General features: G+C 38.0%; 1 protein-coding gene across 1 annotated transcript; it reads left to right on the top strand.

The window, feature by feature from the left end:
• Nucleotides 1–2,799: 2,799 nt before the first annotated feature.
• GABPB1 (GA binding protein transcription factor, beta subunit 1) lies at nt 2,800–21,373 on the top strand. Its single transcript, XM_009330920.1, has 9 exons — nt 2,800–3,187; nt 4,538–4,645; nt 5,533–5,698; nt 6,176–6,372; nt 7,497–7,608; nt 7,997–8,110; nt 12,964–13,149; nt 14,513–14,628; nt 19,580–21,373. Exons 2-9 carry the CDS (start codon nt 4,538–4,540, stop codon nt 19,730–19,732), a joined length of 1,152 nt encoding a protein of 383 aa, XP_009329195.1. The 5' UTR covers nt 2,800–3,187; the 3' UTR covers nt 19,733–21,373.
• Nucleotides 21,374–24,118: the final 2,745 nt, after the last annotated feature.

Raw genomic sequence — 24,118 nt, 5'->3', positions numbered from 1 at the left:
CCCCCCCTTAATAGTGGAAAGAAAAAGTCATTCTGAAAAGGGCATTCTTTTTCCAGACGTAATGGGTGTGACAGATGATGGTTCTCAAGCTGTCTTCCAAGTACGATTCTGCTGCATGTCACTTCAGTAGGGAAACGTGTTTAATTAGCATTTTATGGAACTTTGTCCTGGGGTTTTTAGAAACTATTGCAAATCCTTGTCATAGATACGGTGTATATAGATTCAGTTTACCTTCTGGTAAATTGCACTGGAGCAGTCCATGCTCTTCTAGTGTAAGTACGTCTCTTTTAGGAGCGTGCGTTGGTAGAAGTACACTGGTGGCTGCGAGATCTCCAGGTTAGCGGGTGTTCTGCAACAACTGTTTTGTGCCTGTTGATTTTGACTGGCTGATGTTCACTGCTGCAGTGGTAGAAGGGGAATAAAGGCTGGGTCCGGGATCCTTGGGGCGGGACACCAGTCTGAAAGGTGCTGCAATACGTTAAGCCAAACTTAATCTTCTTCCTTGGGCTGCAGACTCTGCTGCTCTCGTGTCTGTAGGCTGTGGCGTGGGACCCCAGGCTTCCCAAGCTGCATGTTTTTCAGCTCCTCTTCCTCCCCACAGAGCCCATTTTGCACACAGTTCCACCTGAACTCCGGTCAAGTGCTGTTATATACGCCTCCGGTAACAGCATGATGTTCAGAGTTTTACAAAATGTATAAAAAATTAAATCTAAGATGGATACAAAAAAAGCAGTATGATTTCCTATCGCACATAAGTGAAATAGCAATAATAATTTGATGTAAATTTTAATTATCGGTTCATTGTGGCATCTGGCTAATGATACTGTACAGAATGCGTTGCAGCAATGAAATGTGGAAGTTCAGGAGGTGGTTAATGCAAAGAAGTCCAAACCCAGCAGCAGCTCTTCCCTATTTACTCAATTGTAGACAAAACCCTCTGTTCACACAGTTGTGCAGGAGCTGTTAGAAGTCTGAAAACGTACTCGGATTGCCATAAGAATAACTGTAGTAGTCTCAAGACTTTATTTTAGAGCCAGTGATGTTTTTATTGTCTGAAAGAATCCTCTTATAAAGCATTACCCAGCTGTTGTGCTAGCCAAGCTTGATGGAAATGACACAGTCACTGAAGAGCACCTCTGACACAGTTCAGCAGACTTGATTTGTAACACTGCGTGGAGTAGCAGCAGTACTGAACTAAGAGTGCCTCTTTGACATGGAAATATTATTTCAATTTAAAACATATTTTATTGTACTATATATAAACCTTTGCTTTTCATAGTATCACTGTGCTATTGTATGACTGACTGATCTCAGGAGAGCAGCTGAAGAATTTTTCTGGAAAGGGAAATTCTGACACGGCAGACCCTTCTCGATATGTCCCAGTACTAGCAGTGGAAGAGTATGGGGGGAAGTGTGGGGCATGTTATTACTCAAGGGTTTCCTGACCTTACAATGCTGGTCCTTGGAATGGCCTGCCAAGTAGAAATCAGCTTTGGGTTGACTACTCTTGAGAAATTTTATGAATGCTAGTATTCGTTGGTTAAAAGTGACTAAAAGTGCATGAGTGTTGTGTTGGAAAGGCCTCTTCAGTTGCTGTTGTTAGTGCATTGTTGACATGTGATTTTTATTTTTGAGTTCAACAGTGTAATTTTGCTAGGTTTTTAACTTTCTTCCACTAGATGGCCCAAGCATGCTTTCAAGTACCCTAGGAGAACTGAAACTTTTACTTCATTTCTAAAATAAATGTGTGTCGTTTTAACTGAAGTTAAAATTCTGCATCATTAAACATATGTAAACTTCTGTGATGCTCTGTTCTTGTTTAAAATACAAACGCTTTATATCAACCAAGAGAGTATTGGTTAATGTAGGTAATGCATGGTAATGAAGGTTACATCATGTATGATCTTCCATGTCCCTCTTTTTCCTTGATTAGAACATTTCTTATTGAGTGGAGTACAATGCTGTTTAGTTTTGCATTGAGATGAGAACTGATGTACTGTCACTCTGACAGTGTGTTCAATGGTAGTGGTTCAGAGAGACTCTGAAAAGGTGTTGATCTCAGGCTGAAGTTTGTCCCTAACATCTCCTGGGAGTTAGATTTGTGTTTTGCAAGCCATCATAACTGAAATTTTTTTGCTGCTTGATTTTGCTGCATAGGGTTTTGGTAACAACTTTGCCGTTTATTTCACCAGTATAGATGTGGTCAGTGAGTTCTGAATAGGTGTAGCTGTTAAATGTACAGACTGTAATTTAATTCACCTATTTTTGTTGTCTAACAGACATCAAGTATAAGCTTGTTATCAAGGCTGTCTTTTTGGTTAGTGGAGAAAGACGGGTATACACAGAAGGCAGGTCTCACCATGAGGGTGGTCGGACACTGGAATGAGGCTGAAGAAGTGGTGGGATGTTCATCCACAGAGACATTCAAAACTCAACAGGACCGAGCCCTGCACAGCCTGAGCCTGTTGGGCCAGCTCTGACGGGGAGATTGAACTAGGTGACCTTGAGAGGTCCTGTCCAGCCTCAATTATTCTGCAATTCCAAAAGGAGATTACTTTATTAGTTCTTTTTCTCTACTGGTGTTTAAAACAATAATAAATATAAGGAAAATGAATTGTTGTCTTTCCGAATTAGTTCCTAACTTCAGTATTTTGCATTAAGTTCCAGCTTTCCTTTTGCTTCTGAGGACTTTGATGTGGTGGTATTAGACCACCAGAAAAAGTGCGTGTGTCTCTGTGTGTGCTTTTTTCCTTCTTAAATTGCACCCTGCCCCCCGCCAAAAAAAAAAAGGGAGTGCCATATGAAGAGAGTGCTGTATTCCTTCATTTCACTGCAGCACTTGCCAGATGCCCTCTCTGTCCTATTATTGTTTTATATCGTTACTCCTAGTGTCTCCCTTTAATGGGGATAGTAGATTTTCTCTTATTCCTGTTTCTCTTTTGCTCTTTTTCTTTATGGAAGAGAGTCAGCTGTTGTCCCTTCCTCTGCATCTGACTCTGTGCTCCTTTTTTCCTTCCTTTTCCCATTGTCAGTATTTGTCCTTGTCCTGCCACCTTCCTGCTCCTCTTCCCTTTTCTGGCTGGAGACAAATCAACATGTCCATGTGTACTAGAAGGATGGACTTAAATGGAGTATTATCTTGGTGAAGGGGATATTGCTGCCTGCAGTCAGTTCTGTAGACAAAGAGGTAATCTGCTCCAGTTCATGGCTCTACTGATACATGTTGGAGTTCTGCATTTGCAGTATTTCCATCTTCCTAATTTCTTCAAGTCAATAGCTTTCAGCTTATTAAGCAATAGACCACACAGATTTTGCCAGTTGAGCCAGGTGCAGAGAACTTTCTAAATATGTTGGTTTTGTGATAGAAGTGTATGTTTAAGAAAAGAGATAAAAAATTATCCTATTGGGATTTCTTTTTGAACTGATACACTCTAACTTTGTGTAGGAAAATGGCTGCATGGCCTTGCAACTGCTGTTATTAGTGATACAGGCTTAACTTTGCTTGTGACTGGAAACCAAACTGATGAAAGTAATTCCATTCTTAGCATCCTGGTAGTGGAAAACATAGGTATAGGACTAAAACGTTAATGACATATTTTGGTTAGTAGCGTGAGTTATGTTTTAGTTCTAAACTTTCCTTTTACTGAACAAATTTAAGGGCAAGTATGAAATAAGAGTGGCTTTAAAAAGATGTTATACTAGGAAAATTTTGATGCAACAGAAGCATAGATAGGTGTAATTTGTCTACATACAGTTTTGTGTGGTCTGTATTATATGGAACTTTGGGTGTTGTAAAAGGGTGATTATCTAAAGAGGATGTGAAAGTTTTTCAGCTAGTATCTCAGTCATGTCTCAAAATTTGGCACTTAACATGTTTTTAGCAACTGTAGACAGTTGAAGCAGGTAATAATGTTTGTTTTCAGGCAGACATTTTAGTTCATATATCTGATACAAATTGCGTAATTTTGTAGCTAGGAATACAGAAATTATATTTTAGGGTCAACAAAATGAAGTGATAGTGATGGACAAGATGTCAGAAAGGTGGTGTGTTTCATATCTGTCTAAAGGCGTTTACATAATGGTACCTCTTAAATACATAAGGGCATTTTGGATAAGTGAATGTAGTGCCTTTGGGCGTGTGACATAGCAGCCATGATGTATACCATTTGAAAGCTGGACAAAGCTGCGGCAGGTTGCAGTATCAGGTGAGAGCTTCTAAACCACTTTCTGCTATAAGAAATGTGCATCCAGTTCAGTTTAAATTTAGTTTGATATAACTTTGCAGCTGCTATGGTTTCAGCATTGTATTACTGAAATCTTCCCCGCAGTGTCAGTTCTGTTTGGCTGACAAAAGTAATTCTAAAATCAAGCTGCTTACTGCAATCAATAAAAGCTTCTTCTCGTGGCTAAAATACCGACTCCAGTTTTTGAACTTTTCAGAGTAGTTCAGAAATAATAATTAAAAAAAAACCAGCAGCGGCGTTTGTGTACTTAATATTAATGTTGTTATTTTTTCTTCCTTCATGTCCTTCACTAGATGTCACTAGTAGATTTGGGAAAGAAACTTTTAGAAGCTGCACGAGCAGGTCAAGATGACGAAGTTCGCATTTTGATGGCAAATGGAGCACCTTTTACCACAGATTGGGTAATGAAAACTTTTGCAGTGTTCGGTAAATCCTCTTACTTTTCTCACCTGAAGAACAAAATAGGATTATTACAATTAAGCATTTGTATTGCAAGCCTTGGGAGTTTCTTCTTGGAATTCTGCAGTCACATCATCTAATGGCTAATTCAAAATTAAAATTTCTTCAAATGAACTCCTATTGATTTTAGTAACAGACTGTGAATGAGCTTGTTCTGGTGGCTTTTAAGATGAACTTTGGAATGGTTAATGGCAGAAAGCAGCAATCATCCTCCTAGTTACTGTGTTTATGTATTTAGTATAGTAAGAGTTCTGAATCAAGAAAGCAGTCCCAACTACCTAATATGTGCAGCTGAGAGTTCCCTGGTACAGGGGCTCTGAGTTGTCTTTTGGAGGTGCCTATTTTGAATAGGTTGTATAGGGAGGTCAGGTACCTAAGGGCTTGTAAATACCCTGGAATTTTAAGAGCCTTAATCTACTTAGTGACCTAACTTTCAGGTTGACTCTGTTTTGAGCAGGAGATTGGACTTAAATGACTTCCAGAGGTCCCTTCCAATGTTGGTATGATGTGTTGACTAACACTAAAAATGGGGTTAGGCCCCTTGAAACATCACACCTCAAAGACAGAAAAAATGTGGCACAGACCTCAAAAAGTTGGTTCCAGTGAGCTGTTTTCAGTGTGTTGTGATTATTGGGGGGAAAAAAAAAAACCAACTTTTTTTTTTTTCTCTTCACAGTCTGTAAAATCCCTGACAGCTTCTTTCCTTGAGACTGCAAGGGAAAATGATTTTGAAGTGATGGCCTGACACCTGAGTTTGATAGCTCCAGAATAAGAAGGAATACTTCATACTGACAACTGTTAAAACTCCACTTTTTCTGTTACGTTGCAGTTGGGAACATCTCCACTTCATCTAGCAGCACAGTATGGACACTACTCAACAACAGAAGTGTTGCTGCGAGCAGGTGTAAGTCGGGATGCCAGAACCAAAGTGGACAGAACTCCATTACATATGGCAGCATCAGAAGGCCATGCCAGCATAGTAGAAGTCTTACTTAGTAAAGACTGCTTAAGGTAAAGACTTCTGAACCAATGTCTGAGGCAGGGATATAACAGTGGTTTATGATCAAATATTTGCAATTTCCTTTTAGTCATGAAACCAACGTTGAAATGATATGAATATTTATATTGTGTGCATTGGGTGCTTTGTTTTCCTGTTAAACTAATGTATTTCAGCATTAAAATCATCATGATTTCAGGTGAATTATTTACTGCTGTTTCAAAATAAGACTACTTCCTAATTTGACATTGTGTGAGTATCAACTTTTAGAAGCAAGACATGTTATGTTTTAGAGTCTTTTAATCCTTTGAGGTAAATAATTTATTTGGTAGTTAGATTGAAGTACTTTTAATAAATCTGTAACTGTAACAGGACATTACTGTTGGAGAAAGACAATTTCGGGCTTCATTCTGTGACCAGCATTATTTAATTCATATACTTCTAATGACATAGTTTATGCAATGATCTTGTTTGTAGCATGGTGCTGATGTCAATGCGAAGGACATGCTCAAAATGACTGCACTTCACTGGGCTACTGAACATAACCACCAAGAAGTTGTAGAACTCTTAATAAAGTACGGAGCAGATGTTCATGCTCAGAGTAAATTTTGCAAAACGGCACTAGATATTGCAGTAGACAATGGAAATGAAGACCTTGCAGAAATATTACAGGTAACTTTTGATTCATGACGTTAAGGGAACTTACAGCAAAGTACTTGTTTACGCATGGGGTAAACTAAGCTTTTAATATAGCAGCTGTGAGACCATGTATTGACTGATAATGCTAAAGTCCAGTCTAGTTCATGACATGGAAATGAGATCAATGTTAGTAAACATTAGTTGGCCGAAGAGCGTTTTCACCACCTACAAAGTCAAGGATAAGTATCCTTTATTTTCTTGAATTTGAGTGTTGTAGTACACAGAACTAGGTGGAGTCTTCACAAGCAAGGTGTAAAACTTAACTCCCTGCTGCACCAATATGTTTCGACTATACCCTGGTGTTCAATTAGCTTGATATGTGGATATTAATTTCCTAACAATTGGAGATCAGGAGAGGAGAGATGGCAATTTTTCTAGAATTAGAAAAACTAGGATTGAATTGTTGGAGAAGCGATTTGGATCGGGATTGTAATAGATAGTTTGACTTTAAGAACACTATTGAACAGTGAGCACCCATTTCCATGGAACTAAGTGCTAAGCATTATTGAGAAGAGAAAAGAATAGAAAGCAAATGAAAACTACCATTATGCCACTGTATAAATCTGTTGTTCCCCTACACCTTGAGCTGTATGAACTTCTGGTTTGTTCCTTTAGCCTCCTCTTCATTGGAGAAAGGATGTAGTAAATAAAAGTCAATAATAATTCAAAGAAAGACAAAAAGAAGAATGCCATCTACGATTCATGGCAATTACTAAGCTGTCAGAGCCAATTTTCATGCACGTAGCTGCCACAGCAGTCCTGGTTCTTCAGGCCTCTATTTTAGATACTTGAGCGTGCATATCTACAAAAGGGCCTTGTCTTTATACGGTCCTCTTTGTTTACAATAAATGGTAAGAAGAAGTAGCGGTGTGTCATTCACTTCAACAGACTTTCTGTCTTTAGATTTCAGCCAAAAAAAAAAGTTTCTCATGTACTTACACAGAGTACAAGATGTGACACGATGTGTGTGTATTGCATGGGTATAATGAGGGAGATCCTCCCTGTTCGAGTGGAATGTGCAATAATTCTAGTTCTTAAAAGGTACATAACTTCTTTATACCTACAATTGGAATGGTATTATTACCTTTGTCTCCTAGATTGCAATGCAGAACCAAATCAATACGAACCCAGAGAGTCCGGACACTGTGACGATACATGCAGCAACACCACAGTTCATCATCGGACCTGGAGGGGTGGTGAACCTAACAGGTCTGGTATCTTCTGCAAATACATCAAATGGAACAGGTATTTAGATGCCTATAGGATAGCTACTGGGATTTTATACCTTAATTGATTTTCACCGTTTAGTGAAAAGGCGTGAGGAAAACCAATGGTAAGAATAGAGTAGTTACCATGTTTCTCTTCAGTGTTTTTTATGTGTTGTAAATATCTAGGTACTTAAAACAACAGTCTTCACAGAGATAAATTATCAGAAGTTGTATTTGCTTAACAAACTTGCCTTCAGAATAGCACTTTGGTTTAGCAGAATGTTGCTGAGAACAGAGTGTGTGTTAGAAGCTTCAGTGCAATAATAATAATAAAAGGGACTTCACTGGTTTTAAATTTATCAGCCAACTTTTATTTTTCATCCTACTAGATGAAACAGGAGTGTCTGCTGTACAGTTTGGAAATTCATCGACATCAGTATTAGCCACGTTGGCAGCTTTAGCAGAAGCATCAGCTCCGCTGTCTAATTCTTCAGAAACACCAGGTTAGAAAGCTAAGTCATTTAACCTCATTTAATAAACTAGAAGTACCTAACTGGTGCTTTTGGAGATGCAGTTCGTACAGAAATGAGATGACAACCTTGCTCCTTTTTTCAGCATGAACAAAATTTTTCCTTTACTTTCACCTGGAAGGTTGCCAGATTCATATGTGCAATTATTTCTTAATAAGATTTCTGACCACAACTGGTATATCTGTGCCTAATCTGAGTAGCATTCATCTTGCTGCAAGCAAGCATAATTCAGGAGATTGAATTCCCGTCTTTGTCTACATACAGTCTAGTTGTATTTGGTAGGAGAATGTTTTCTTTGAATGTTTCTTTCTGTTAAATATTGGGAAATGGCCCCCAATGTTGTTTGCATATATTTTGTCAGCAGTTTTCTTAATCTTTCACCCAAAAGCACAAGAATATTTGGTGATCTTAGTGTGCATTTTGCCCACTAGAATGTCTGTGGGTCTTCTTTTCAACATTGAGGCTTTCTGCTTGCATTTGTAACAGTATGTAGTGGTTAGTATGTCCTACGTCAGGCTGGTATGCTGTTACGGCAGGTGAACGTAAGCCTAGCAATACGTTATTGTTCTCCTAGGAAGAAGCAGCCTGCATCCCTCACTGCAGCTGTATGCGTGCTCCCTTATTCCATAAGGCCATGACAAGAAGCCAGAAAGGCACAAGGGATTCTATTGCCCCTAGGTCCCAAGTTTTGCATTCTTCTTTCTTAACACAAAAACACTTCACCCCTGCCCCATGGATCTTTGCCAGTTACTGCTTTGTCTGAAAAAAACTTTGGTCAAGGTTCCATACTCTGCAAGTTGCCCTGGATATCTTTCTCCATTCTTTGAGTAATGTGGTGCTTGCTTTGTGTACTTTTTCACTTTTGTTCATTACAACATGCAAAGTGAAGGCAGAAATGGCAGTCAGGAGTCTTATAATCAAAATGTGTTATAAAGACTAGTCATTGCTACTGACAGGTTTGAGAAAGAGAGATATAAGCAAAGAAGAGACCTCCTTTTATAATTCAAGCAAGTTGTAATACCATCTACAACAAAGTTTAAAAGTGATCAAAAGCTTTGGAATTATTGAAAGTTACTTTAAAAGAGGATGCCACTAAACTTCTGTTCCAGATCATATTTTCCAATTATGGTGTTAATATCTTGCCATCGGGTAAAACTAGCACTTAGGAGGTCAAGTGCTATGTTAATTCTTTGTTAGCTAGCTTTGGGACACACAAATCCCTAGTTTTTGTCTCTGAAGTAGGGCTATATGGTGTACTTGAATAAAAACTTCTGTTATTCTGAAAGTCTTTTACTTTACTTGCCCAGTGCTGTTTTGCATATGTTGCTCCCCAGTTTTCTCAGGCGGTGTGTCTGTAGCTACTGGAGTTTTATGCTAGGCCAGATTGCTTTTTTGTTTATTTAGTATTTATTATACTGATACGTAGCACTATAGCCTTATTTCCAAGTTAGCTTGGGATTTTGAGCACTGAGTAGTGATGTGATATGTAGCAAGATGAGCCTAACTTCAAAGCCAGTGACTGGAGATCACTATGGAGAGCAACAACCCTCTGTCAATCAGGGATTTATGATGCTTATGGTAACCTGAATTTTTCTGAACACGTTTCTAAAGGAATGCATTTATTTTGCTTTTTTGTTGGTGATGGTCAGTATGATAAATTTTACAGAACTGAGATGCTTTGCGTGGCTGAAGTCTTTGGTACTTAAAAATTCTCACAGAATTCAGCTCTACAGATGACATCATTCTTAAGGACACAGTTTTCACTGAAAATATAGAAGAGAGCTGCCTCCCAACGTATACCTGAGTTTTCATCTCTTAAGTATTTTGAAGTCCTGCAGGATTTCTTCTTAATACGGCTCTTTTCTTCTAGTACTTCTCAAAGCAGTACCCAAGTACAGCTATACTGTTTTATGACATTAAATATTGCAAGTGAAGTGGATGATTCAAACCCAGAATGCAGTGCCTTTCATTACAGAAGAAGCTGCTGATGTTTTTGATCAATTAATATATTTCATTGAAACTCAGATCTAATTGTAGGAGAGAGACACTCGAGAAGGGATTGCATGGGATTACGGAGCATTAAATGCGTATTCAGGACTCAGTAGTAGGTAGACTTTGGTAACTAACTGAGCGTTCTCACGTTTTGTGGCCCTGCCCTTGCAGTGGTGCAGCGTAACCTACGTTACATGTCAGTAAACCACTGAAGATAAAAATTATTAGAGAGGAGGCAGGAGATGACAGGCAGGAGGGAATAAGCTTGAAGCCTTGATGCAGTAGCTTCCCACCTTAATAATGCAGTGTGCATCATACCTAACCCTCCTGTTTATTTTAGTTCTTCTGCTTTGATTTTTATGCAGATGTGTGGGCAATCTTGCAGCATCTTACTGTCTGCAAATTATTTCCTGGGTTCTTACTCCTTTCATAGTTTATGAATTGTAAAGAATACAAAAGCTTTTTATCACCTGTGCATCAGTAGTAAGTGTGTTCAAAGAAGAAAAAAGACAAAAAAAAAAAAAGAAAAACAACAACAAAAAAAACCCCTTCTCTCTGTGCTTATCTTGTAAAAGATCCATTTATAAATACTGTCAAAAACTGTAGGATTGAGAATTCTGGTTTTGGCTCTTGCCTTGGATTTAGCCTCCTGTATTTAAGACTGTATAAACTTGGACAAAGCACTTAGGTTCTGCCTTTGATGTTGTTTCTGTCTAGGTTTTTCTCCTCTTTCAAGTTAAATTTACCCTGATCTCTTCCCCCTAGTTCCTCATGTCTTACAGTTAAAACCACATCAATTTTGTAAAACGAATGAAAGAAAGGTGTTTCTCACTGGAGCTGAATAGAATCAAGCTTTTTTTAATTGTTACTCAAATGAAGTGTATATAAGGACATGGATGTTACGTGCAAATGTGGTGTGTAATGTATGTATGGAACTCAGAGTTGGATTAGAGAAAAATCTGTTTTAAGATGTGTATTTAGAATGCAGGTTTTGGTGTGCTTATATTGGAATTAGGCATATGTCTTACTGCATGTGCAGGTGTTCTCCCCCCACACACACTGCAGAAGAAAATAATGCACGTTAATACAGAGATTCTTGAAAATAATAGTGCTGCTGTTTTAAATGACTTCAGCTTTCCTTTGGCATATGAAGTAGTGTGGTAACTAGTGATTATATGGATATAGATATGGAAGGAGAGCAAGGGAGGAATAAGGACTGTGTTTATGAGGATACTTTTATATAGAATAACTTCTTTTTAGACAAAATCTGCATTTTTCCTGGTCTGAAGAAGTCCTAATAATGTTTCCTTCCAGAACTAAAAGCCCAATGTTGAGTTTGAAACTGAAAGATCAGAGCTGTTTGCCATAGCAGCTAGTATTGGCAAATGCAACTTGGAATTTTTGGTGACAGTGACAGTGGTCTTTCTTACTGCTGGGCCTGTACTTGGAAGCCAAATCAAGTTCAATACAACACCACTTATTCATGTAGGACTTACTGTTTTGGTTTACTGAATAAACACTCTATGAATATTTAAGCAGTGCTGTAGGACAGTAATCTCTGAACATAAAGATCTTCAGAAGGCAATGACTGCAGTCATTATTTGAACTACAGAGTGATTTTTGTGTGTTTTATATTGTAATTAACTTAAAACCCTGAAGCTTTCATCTTTTATCTCCCTGCTCTCATCTCGAGCATCACAACACAGTCTATAGGGTTTTAATTTCATGTCTGTAGATAGAAAGCAGTCTAATGTTTGTTATTTAAATCAAAGGCTTTGCTTTTACCCTGACCAATTGAAAATAAAATACAGAGCTAGTGTGCTTGAAATTCTTTGATTGTGCTACTAGTGATCTTGCTCTTTGTCTCAGTATCTTCTTGTTTGGTTTTTTTTTTTTTTTTTTTAAAAAAGGGTGGTAATGTGAGACCCCAGTTACAGTGTATAGTGCAAGCTGTGGTATGTGTTGTAGTTCTGAATGCAGTCTTTTGCTTATCTTGCCTTGACTTATAGATGTAATATAGAACAGTGAGAGTTCACTGCTGTATACTCATTATTGAATCATGAATTTGAAATATTTAGTTGAGCTGGGATTTTTTACTTTTACCTGTAAAATTATAACCATACAATGTTTATTTTACTTTTTTAGCTTTATCTTTCTCCTTCAAAGGTGTAAAAATGTCAGCTCGGCAGAACTTTTCCTTTAGTCCTGTTTCAATACTTTGTATAATAAATAAAGTTGTGGTTGTGTTTGAAGTACCCATGTAGCACAGGCAAAACTTTAAGATTCTCTAGAGATCCTTCAGTCTGTTACTGTCTTGAACGCCATTATGGTAAGCAGAGAAATCAGGGCTGGGTCCTGAGGTACACTTGGCAAGGCACTGGTTGAGGAGTAGTTTCAAGCTAGTATTTCAAGTTTAATTTTTTTTTTATTATTCCACTGTTAGTGTGACTTAGTTCAGCTTGCGTACAATGGAAAAGTTATTTGTGTTCTTAAAAACAACTCCTGTTCTTGCTGCCATTTTAACACTGAACCCAAAGCATCAGTTTTGAGTGGGGTGTGTCTATTATGAAACATGCTAAATAAAAAAAGTTATTATATTGAGCAAGGTAAACCAGGACAGACTTGCATGTGTATTTCAAAATGTTAGTGCTTTGTGATGGCCTGGTGAAAGATTTTTATTAACAATATAATACGTAGTAATGCATTCATTGGGGGGTGGGGATCAAATTTTAAAAGACATGGAAGAAATTTTTTCTCAGCTGTACCAAAATGCATTTGAAATCATAAAGCTTAATTTATAAATTGACTTAATTCCTTTACTAATCTGTTGATAGTTGTGGCCACAGAAGAGGTTGTGACTGCAGAATCTGTGGATGGTGCTATTCAGCAAGTTGTCAGTTCTGGAGGTCAGCAAGTTATTACTATAGTTACAGACGGTATTCAGCTTGGTAATCTGCATTCGATTCCAACCAGTGGAATAGGGCAACCAATCATTGTGACCATGCCAGATGGACAGCAAGGTGAGTGGAAACTTGTACAGTTCGAGCGTGAGGAACTATTTTAGTTATACTAATAATAACAAATTGTTGGGTGCAAATAGCTTGGACAATTTTGTGTAATTATCAATTTAAATGCATCTTTGAATTCTTATACTGCAAAAGGCTCAGACACAGGAGCTACTGCAGGCCGGTGAGTTACCACGTGTCAGCTGAGTCTCTACATTAGGAGAAGGAATGGAAGAATTACTAAACTGTATGGAAGAGAAATGGGACATTGAAGGGAAAAGTTGATAACTAATTGCTTTGCCTTCAGTAAGCTTGATTCTTGCCAACTTGTTATGAACGCTAGAAGATGGAGTAAAACAAAAGCCTTCTTCTAATACTTAGCTGTTGCCTTGCTGGAAATATTGCACAGAGATTAAGCTTGGATTTAGAAACCTGATGCATGAAGCAAGCTGTGCAAGTCCCATGGAATGTGTTCTTAACAGAACAAAAGCCAAGTCTTGCGTGTTTGAGGTTTTGGAGGAGCAGTGGCAGAACCAGTGAAGCCAGGGTGACACAAATTGTCCTGAAGCCATATGTACTTTGTTTGTGGAAGCTGCTGGTGTAATAAGCGCTATTTTGTGACGTGTGTGTGTGTGTTGGGTGGTTTCTTTTTTTAAAGATGCTCTGCCACTACTATTTAGACAAAAATTATTCCTTCTCTGGTTTCTTCATGGGGACTCCCAGTGTGGAGCTTGAAGAGTTGTACACCGGAGACAAATGATTTGGTTCACAGTCTGTCTGACCAAGTACAGCTAGTTATCAGAAAGCATGAATGTGTGTAGGTAGTAATTGAAGTGACAGTCACAACACTTATTTGTCAGATGGTTGCATGAGTAAATTAGAGTATGAATTTCTTTAGATCCCTAATTTTTTTTCCTCCAAGGTTAATAACCACTGGATTTTCAGATTACCTAAAGTGTTCTAATTAATCAAAATCAAAAGCCAGTTTTGTAGTAGTATTTGCTTGAGAAACATTATAAAGGACATGGTCTGCTACATAAGTTACAGAATTGACAGACTGGTAGCTCTGCTGCAATTCACTTCCATGTCTGTTTACTCTGTGAAAAACAGCAATGATACTCCAGAGTGACAGCTAACTACTGTAGATGTCAGCAACAAGGAATTTTAAAATTCTTTAGCAGCATACAAGCAGCTAAAGTTTTTAGGAAATTTTCCCTGTACTGACTGTATAATGCACTTTATTATATAGTTGTGTTTTCATAAGGGGAAAGTCTTTGCGTTTTATTGCTGTTAAAATTCATATAATTAAGTAATTTTATTATATAGTGCAAATATTGTTTGAAGTAAAATGTATTTATATGTACAAATATGTTTTCAGTGTTAACAGTTCCAGCAACAGACATTGCTGAAGAAACTGTGATAAGCGAAGAACCGCCAGTGAAGAGACAGTGCATTGAGATTGTTGAAAATCGTGTGGAGTCTGCAGAAATAGAAGTAAGGAGTATATTACGTGATATGTGTTAACCAGAATGTTCATCACTGAGTATCTGGTTGTGGTTTTTTGTGTTGTTCTAGAGTTTAATTTCTGTGTTACCACAGAATGAAGTGTGTCAAACAATAACTTGTTCAGTCTCCCCTGTTACTGGAGTTCATCTTTTACAAAGTTGTTGTAAAAAGAGTATAGGAGGGCTGTTTGCTTCATCCTCTGGTTGTGCACGGAAAAGTGACACTTGTTTAAGTATTTGATAACTTAATTTTTTTTGTTTTTCCTTTAAGATCACTAGCTAGTTTTTAAAACTAGGTACCGATATATTATCGAGTAACTTGACTCTTTCCGCTAGCAGTGAATGGGGTACTGTACCCTCATCTTTCTGTTATGACCACATGCTTGTCCTGATTGTGAGATGATATTTTTAGCAATGTTTCCTTTCCATTCATGATATCTAGATAACTGTTAATGGAAATGTGAAACAGTAAGATTCTGTGTTCGTCAATTTTTGTCCCTTTTTTTTTTTAAATTCCTGAGCAGTTTACTATTACACAGCTTTGCACCATCCTGGTTTGTTTTTTTTTTTAATTATAGTGCAGAAGACCTAACAACATGAGAGCGCTTTTCTTTTTATATATGACAGATATTTCTATTCTATGTTCAATTTAAAATTATAGCTTTTTTATATTAACCACGATAGGTCAACCATCTCATTCCTTCTTCTGTTACTTCTAACTGTACTGACCGGTTTTGGTCAAAAGTTTATGAAAACTGTTGTCTGCCTTGACTAGGCTGTAAGTTCTCATTTTGTCAACTCCATGATATTTCATTTATCAAAGGTTGTATTCTCCAACTTCTGTTCATATTATCGAATTGTGCCTAATTGAATACTTTTTATTGTATAGTATGTGCTATGTGTCTTCCATGTCTAGTAACAATGATTACCACCTTTCATCACTTGCTTTCCCTGTCCCTAAGTTGTCACATCAAATACTTTTGCCTTTGCAGCTTTGTGGTCATTACAGATTATCATGACAGTTGAAATTTTCTTGCTGCATTTTTTTAAATGTATGACTGTTACAATAAAAGCATTTCTTTTGTTCACACTTTTAAACATCTGCCTGAATTATTCCTAAAGGAAATTACATTTCCTTAAGTATTTTAATAATTCTGTTAGGTGAAGGAAAAAACAACTCTAGATTGGTTAAGGAATAAATTAACCTGTTCCTAATTACAGATAGTTGGTATAACAATACAAATAATTCTTTTCAGGGGATTACCAGTTTCAATTATATATTTTAAACACGTTTCTCAAATATCAAAAGAAGTTGGTTTAAATGAGTTATTTTATCTGTTGCTTTCAAGTGCAAGTTCTGATGACTGACTTTGTCCCTGCCTGTACAATTGGAAATGCATGTGCAGACCTCTGCCTCCGTGTGGAGGCCACTTGACCTCAGGAGCCTTATTGTGGTTCACACAGGGGTATGGTGCTACCTCGCTTTGGTAACAGGGACGTTAAAGAAGTGCACATAAAGTCGTTTCACTTCAAACTTCATCATCGTAGAAGGTGGTAGATACTTGAATTTGGAGGGAGTGGGACCCCTCCCCTCATTAAAATATTTTTTTAATGTAGAAAGCCTTTATTGTTTGGTTTCTTTGCCTCACTGGTGATTAATTCCTTTATTTCATTATAAAGAGTTGATTCATGGCTAAGAGTGCTTTCTTCAGCTGTTTTAAATTCATAGTGTGTGAACAGTTAACTGTAGTTTGCAAGTCTTTAAGTTGAACAACCTCCCATTCATGTGAGGTGACTAACTTTCCTGTGGAAGTATTATGAATGAGCCGTAGTGGTGGTTTTTGATGTTTCTCTTTTGGGTCTGTTAAGTTCAAACGTTTCAGCTTATTCTGAAGAGTGATAGCAGTTTTCCTAAACAGTTTGATATTTTAAACATAGGATGGCAGCAAAAAAAACCCTGTCACACATATACTCTGTTTTTCATTTTCATGCATAATTCATTAACATACAGTGATTTTAATTTTCATTCTTGAATTTGACTGTCTTTCCCATGTTGCATGTTTGAAAGGTGACACGCGTTAGAACCAGGACAATCATTTCATTAGACTAAAAAAAAAAAAATCATAATTGTAAATTAATTATATTAGTGAATTCATATCCCTGCTTTTTCTGTTGTTAAAAAGAATGCTTGGTTTGGTTATTTTAGTTATGGGTGTCCCTATGGTCAATATATAGACTGTTAAGAAAAGTTACATGTAATGAAGAAAATTCCCTGATGAAATGGAAGATTTCTCAAGAGCACTCAGGATCCTCTAATTCTATTTTTACCTGGGTAGGTTTTTATACTGATACAAAAGGACTTCAGATAATTAGAACAATTTCAGTTGTGTTCTAAAGAATGCCCTAAGAACACTTTCTGGATTTGATGACGTTAATAGACCAGATACAGTCCTCCCTATTCTAGATGTCAAAGTTAAGGAACCAATTTTCATTGCTCGTCCACTGTAGATCTGCATTGCTCCTCCAGAAGCATTGCTTGCCTTCCACTGCTGAGTTAGACAGTATACTTGGCCTCAATTCCTTAACTCATTCTGTTTATGTAAGGACTATGACTAAAAACTCCACCTATTAGTTGCTGGACTAATCTACATGCTTTGAATTGCTAGTCTGTCTAGTAGATACTGGTTTTAACTTCTTGCCTCTGCCACTAAGACTTTTTTTGCCCCCTTTTTTCTATCCCTTCCTTAATATGCTATACTCCTTATGGTTACATGGTTCTATTTGTCTCTTCTCTGGGAAATACTCATAAGATGCTCGTAAGACCATCTGAGAACCTCTCTGTCCCCAAGTGTTTGCAGTCTGCACACACTCCATAGTCGTGATAGTGTCTTGCTTTTTGTAATGCATCGCAGAACCACTGGCCAGCGAGCTACTGGTGGTTCTTATTCTTCTGCAGCCCAGTAGATAGAGCAGCTTTGCTTCTTGCCAGTAGCCGATTTCTGTCATTTTTTATGTGACAAATTCATGAGATAGATAATGCCCAGCTCAGTATAGCCCAGAGCTGAGTGCCCTCAAGAAGGAAAGGTTGCTTTCCACATGTAGCAGGATCAACTCTTTTGACCGCTTCCCTGAGAATTGTCTTGTAGCTCTTTCCACTGGCTTTCTACTCCACGAGGCTGTTTTACATAAGCTGTCCGATTCCCTTAAACTACGCAGATAACTTACAGAACGAGCAGTATGTTTTGGTTGGACTGGTGCTGGAAGATCATTGGTGTATTTCAGATCCTTTCAGATCCTAGGCTCTACTGTTCATTTGGCATTCGTCAGTCTAGTTGCTACATGGGTTGGTCGTTCATACAGTTGCTTAAAAAGCAGAATTCAGATTTTCAGAGGTGGAAGCTGAACCTCCTTTTCAGATAAGTAAGCAAGATCAGATGAGCTTTCGTTTTATCAGCATATGCTCCAAATGAAGCAAACCCTAGCTAGCTTCCTTCAGCTCTTAAAGCCCTATGTAAAATCCGGTTGCACTTAATGGGGTTTGTTCTGTTCTGTATTATAACTAGTCTTTATAACCTGTTAATAACTTCTCTCCTTCACCTGTTGTTTTTGCTATACAGATGCTGCTGTTAGCAATGATCTGATCACCTATGTCATTATATTCCAGCACATTCAGCACAGCATGTGACTGCTAAATGTGACTGTGACAAGCACTGAGAACAGTAGCAAGTAGAAGGGAGGCAGAGTATTTTGTATTTTCAGGCTCTGACCATGTACATATGTGAGTGCATCAAAGAGGTTAAGAATAGGGATGCTGTTATGGGGGCGTGGGGGGAGAAACTTCTAACAACTGTTTGACGTATTAAATGGGAATGTGATACTGAACTGCTGGGATGGGAATAAGGTGAAAAGGCAACTTTATTTTCACTGGGTCTCAGGTTTTGGCAAGAGTTTTGTTTTTCTGGGACATAGCTCGCTTCTCTGACAACCTCCCTCCCGTGGCTACTACAACTACAGTGGAAAGAATGATTTGAAACCAAATACTACTTTACTCATAAAAGTATGATGCGCTTTAATGAAATGGTATTTGGTTGAAGATCAAAACAAAACTATTTTCCAAGCAAATTGCTTTTTCAATTGGGCTCAGTGCAGCATCAAACAAAATGACAGTACCTACGTCGCTGGAGATGGAAATACATTCTCCTTAGTTCCGAAGGCAGCTTCATAGGAAGTGGCATTTCCCGTATTATTTTGCTTGGAAACCATTTTATAGCCATCCCCAAGAAACTTATATGCAGGATGGAGCCTGAAGTTACTCCTTTAGAATTGAGAAACTTACCTAGCTAAATGCCTGTTAATTCCTAAAAATGTGGTGTCCTTGGGGATGTAATTACACCTCTGGATTGCATGGTATCAATCGCTTCATTTAGAAACCAGTTATGTGTATATTGCGGTTACTGGGCAGCTGTCACTTTCCAGTGCAAACTGCTGTTAGGTAACAGTTTTTCATTATACTGTCTGATTAGAAATACAACAGAAAGGGAAAATCCTGTTAGATTGGATTCCAATTTAAAAAAAAAAAAAAGAACAACAAAGGGAACTGAATCATTGGAGACATGTTAATATATTATGTTAGTATTTGATCACCATGCTTCCACTTTTTTGTTTCACTCTTTTCCATGAAGACTTGCTTGGTATCTTTGCAGCTAAGGAAACTCGGGTTTACTATATTTACACTGCAAGCCTTGTTGTGGAGAGTTGTCTGGTGTGATAGTTATGTGTAATTTACACAGCAGCATTCATATAGGTTTGCCCGAGTAAGAACTGAACAGTTTCTACATGATCCCCTAACACTTGAGCTGCATGTAAAGGAAAAGTATTTGCCGTTTTAACTTGTATTTGATACATATTTGACAAAATATTGCTGGTTCTGTTTCTAATAGGAGAGAGAAACCCTTCAGAAACAGCTGGATGAGGCAAACAGAGAAGCACAAAAATACCGTCAGCAGCTTCTAAAGAAAGAACAAGAAGCAGAGGCCTATCGGCAGAAGTTAGAGGCAATGAACCGCCTCCAGACTAATAAAGAAGCTGTTTAATAAAAAATGAACATACTGCAAAGCCCGTTACTTTCAAAAACCTGCAGTACAATCTTGAACTGTACGCTATATAGTTACAGACACAGGATTACATGATAGAGAAGAAGCTACAAGTTGATAACTGGACTTACGCCGTGAGCTCTGATGAATTTCTTGTAACATAAAAACTCTGAATTTAGAAATTGTGAAAAGTATTTAAAATGAAATACTGTAAATAGTTGGTTTTTTTACAGTTTCAAAATGAGTTGATAAATCTTTTTGAAGGGATCCAGAAACACGAGAAGCCAATGTTTTTGTGAAATTTTTGATTTTAGTATGAATCTAACTTCTGAAAAACAGAACAGTTTTAAGGGTGATGTTGATTTAAGCTGACAACTTGAAAAAGAATTATGTGACAAAATGAATTAACAGTTATTTCTACATGGTAACAACTTAAACTTCTCTGAATAAGACATTTCCAGGTGGAAATCTTTGTACAGCTTTAAGTAGTTGTCTCAGATTCTCTGAAAACCATTTTTGGGTTTGGTTTTTTTTATTTTAGGTGGTGAAATTTTTATATTTAATTTCAGATATATCCAAGTAGATTTACATGTATATGAAGCTAATATTTTTTAAACTTTTCAGTTTGTACATATGCTGCATGTTTTTATAATTTCTACACATACATCTTGCATAGGTATTTTTCAGCAAAGATGAGAAAAATTACGAGAAAAATGTTTAGCCTATAGGTCATTTGAAGTAAGCTAGCAGCCAGTTTTATTGTGGATGGTATATTTCTTGGAAGAATGTAATTTGTAATTAAAAAGAACAAAAAAATCTTAAATTACATATTAGAGGCAATTTAAAATTTGGTAGTGGAGGCATTGAAACTTCACTTTGTGTCTCTTACAGTTTCCCTGTACAAACATTTTAAAGTTCAGTAATGAATAGAAAAGAATGTCTCCACTGGAACACAAATAGTAGTTCTTTTAGAATATTCCTATTGACCTCTTTTCCCCCAATAGCCTTGAAATTATTTCAGTGATACTTTTTTTCTAAACCGACTTTTGCATTTTAATTATGCAATTGGACAAGTAATTTTTTTATGTTGTAGTGATGCTCTTCTTACCTGGCATCATGGCTCTTCACTGTGATACTGTGTTTGTGTGTGTCTGTGCAGTGATCTATTATGCTTAGGGCTTATATAGCACGTTACATCTTCAGAGCATTGTAAAATCCTTTAAAGAACCCTTACTGTACTGCCTGAGGCAGGTGAGTGAGTGTTATTGTCTCAATTTTATAACTGGTATAAGCGCGACGCAGGGAGTGTGAAACGACTGGCCCAAGACCACGTGAATCCGTGGCAGACCTGGGAGTAGATCTCGGGAGTTCCTGGCTTCTGGTCCTGTGCTTAGACTGAGCTGCCTTAAGATTGTTCAGTGCTGTGTTACATTAAATTTTGAACTACTGTGCAGATTCCTTTTTTGTAAGATAAAACTCTTTGTGCTTTGCTTTGTTGTTCCATGTTTCACTGCTTTTATGGACTTGTTTATATAAACTTAAGCAAAAAGTCTAGTTTACCTATACTGTACACAGAAGAATTACCCTTAAAACTGTACTCTGGCCTACTTTTTCTATTTTACAATTAAATATCTTTTCCACATATATATAGTGTAGAATCAATTCCATTTCAATTGTTGTGTATGCGCATTAGAAGGTCAAAGCTGTGCTGAGTTAGGCATTCAGAAAAAGAGGAAAAAACAGTTTTAGGCTTAGAATAGCCTTCAAAGGTAGGAGGGAGGAGTGGGGAAAGAATTGCATTATACAATACGAAGTAAAATCTTCCTTCTTCAACCTTTGACTGGGGTTTATAGAATTGGCAGTTAGGAAAAAATCCTAAATATTAGGCCTAGTATTGGTATAAATTTGGCAAATTTGATCCCGATTGGCAAATTTGACCCCAAAATAATCCTAAGATAATAAAAAAAGGAAAATCTGTGGTGGTGCTTTTTAGAAGAATTATTTTCGAGGATATAATCATGCTCAGCTGGTACTAGGACTTGAAGCAAGCCTTGTGCTGTGACTAACTGGAAATTTTAGGGTTTTTTTCAGAAACTACCCATTATGTCACTAGCGCATGCAGGAACCAGTTAGTCATGTTAAATGTGCTGGTTGGGCATCGCTCCAATTGAATTACTCTGTGATCAAAATAACGCTTGTGTCCTCACATCCCGCAAACGTAACTACAGTTTAATCTCTGTGAACTCTTAATAACGATAAGAATTTTGGCGTTAATCCGAGCAGTGATAGTGGTAATGTGCACGTCCAAATGGAGAATTTCCCACGGTTTTGACGGCACAGACCTTTTTAGCAAACAATGAAAAGAACCTTTTCTATTCATTCTGCTTCCTGTGAGCAAATACTCTATTCCTCATGGTCTGTAACAAAATCCTTCCAAGTGCGGGGTAGCTATAACAAAAATTTATTTATCACCAGCAATATTTACCCTGCCTGTAATTCATTACCACCTATTTTATTCTAGTTCCGAATGGGACCTGCTGTTTCTGTTCTCTTCTGCGTAGAACGAGAAACCAACCTGATGAAACTATCACCTTTGAGTGAAGGCGTAGGGTATATGTCGCATGGAATATTTGTTGTGTAGCTTAGCTCCGAAAACACTGTTAGAAGTATTGCTCCTTATTTGCTGTTCCAAACTGAAATCATAAATGTAATTAGCTACCAGCTTTCTTTGAACAGACGTCCGTATATTAAAGTAACATATCAGTTATTTGTAATGAGCTAGAATCTCAGTTTTTGGGAACTCTCAGCTCTTTCTGAGTTGGTCCTGTGCTTGATGCCAGGCCCTTCTCACCTTCCTTGTTCCCCTTTATGGTAGCATTTACAGTAAAGCCAAAGAGAGGTTCACAAATTGATGTCAAGTGTGTGGGCAGCTTGTTATTTTTTTCCTAATGTTTCCAGAGAAATGTGAGATAAAGCAGATGAATATGCATATAGTATGGGGTTTTTTCTGTACTTCCTGCACTTCTTTCAATGCCTTTTTTATAATTTTTTTTATTTCAGTATACTAATCTGATGTGCACGTGTCAGAGCATCTTTGTTACAATCTATGAAACAGTTCTTTCTCAAATATCTAATCGCAGCAGAAACTAGGAAAGGTTTTCACGCTGTTCTGTAGAAAGTACGCCGTGGAGAAAGAGGTAACAACTTTCTAGAATAGTGAGAGCGCGTAGGCTGCATTATAGTACACGAGGCAGAAAATCAAAGCTGCTCTGACAGCCAGTTCTCTTCGGTATGATGAGATCTGTCATGTATCAGACGAAGGGTCTGCCTAGCCTGGCGTCCTGCCTCCAGCCAGGCCAGCCCTAAGCAGGAGCCTAGGGTATAGCAAAAATAGGGCAAGCATATATTGTACTACGTAATAATTTCTCTTTCTGGTGCTTAGTCCGTAAGTCCTACCTCTCTCTTTTCCCAGGGCTGCCTGGTATTACTTAGTCCGTAAGTCCTACCTCTCTCTTTTCCCAGGGCTGCCTGGTATCAGTGTAGAGCAAGCGCGTTCCTTCTGGTGAAGATGATAAGCGCTCAACATTGAGTACAGCGTCAAAGGTCGTGCTGCCAAAGATAGGTCAGGGTGTGTTTTCAGGTCCTAAAACTGGAACAAGGGGGAATCTACGTGGCTGTTCTTCCAAACCGAGAGCAATCCAGGTGGAGGACTTGGAGGAATTCTGGAGATACAAGGCCAAATCCCAGTGCTCGTGCATATCTTACGTGAGAAAAGCAAGCATGGTGGGGGAAGAAAAATGTGTTTTCCCAGCTCAGCAATCTAAGGTGATACCAGTGGAGGAACATCACCCTGCAGTGTAACCTGGTCTGATCTGGAAGGGTAGGAAATCCACAGAGAGGATCGTGCTGCTTTGTATTGCAGTTCTGGAACTGGCAATAGTTGTAGTGCCTTTCCTTCTAGCAGCAAGGGACTGAGAGCATAGGGACCGAGGACTTGTGGGGATGCAGGTGTACTTTCTTCTTGGGAAAACTCAGTCCTACGATTCTTTAAGGAAAAAAAAAAAGTCCCCGTCTGCAGTGTCAAATTTGTTATGTGCTGGTGCCTTGTTTTAATGACCACTGCTAACGCAGTGGTTCGGTGTGCTAGAGTAACATGGCTGCTTTTATTTGGTTTTGGAAGCTCTTGAGCTTTTTCTCCCCCACGAGTCTGATGTTAATGTGTCTTATATTCATGAAGTGGATTACTGTGAGACTTCTGGAAGATTAATTGAAAATGGGAAAGGGTTAGCGCAGAGGCAGCTCCCCTTAGAGATACGCTATCATACACATCAAAAGAGCACAGATGAGAACATACGAGAGACTAAAAGCCCTCAGTTGGGAGGAGTT

The sequence above is a fragment of the Pygoscelis adeliae genome, unplaced genomic scaffold, assembly GCF_000699105.1.
Source record: "Pygoscelis adeliae isolate BGI_AS28 unplaced genomic scaffold, ASM69910v1 Scaffold318, whole genome shotgun sequence".
Classification (NCBI taxonomy): Eukaryota; Metazoa; Chordata; class Aves; order Sphenisciformes; family Spheniscidae; genus Pygoscelis; species Pygoscelis adeliae.
This window is presented reverse-complemented; position numbering and strand designations above follow the sequence as displayed.

What these genes read in the sequence shown, in the direction of transcription:
- GABPB1 (XM_009330920.1), top strand. Translation starts at nt 4,538, where the DNA reads ATGTCACTAGTAGATTTGGGAAAGAAACTTTTAGAAGCTGCACGAGCA. An exon ending in AGGGGTGGTGAACCTAACAG is followed by an intron (nt 7,609 to 7,996) that starts GTCTGGTATCTT and finishes TCATCCTACTAG; the next exon opens with ATGAAACAGGAGTGTCTGCT. An exon ending in TGGAGTCTGCAGAAATAGAA is followed by an intron (nt 14,629 to 19,579) that starts GTAAGGAGTATA and finishes TGTTTCTAATAG; the next exon opens with GAGAGAGAAACCCTTCAGAA.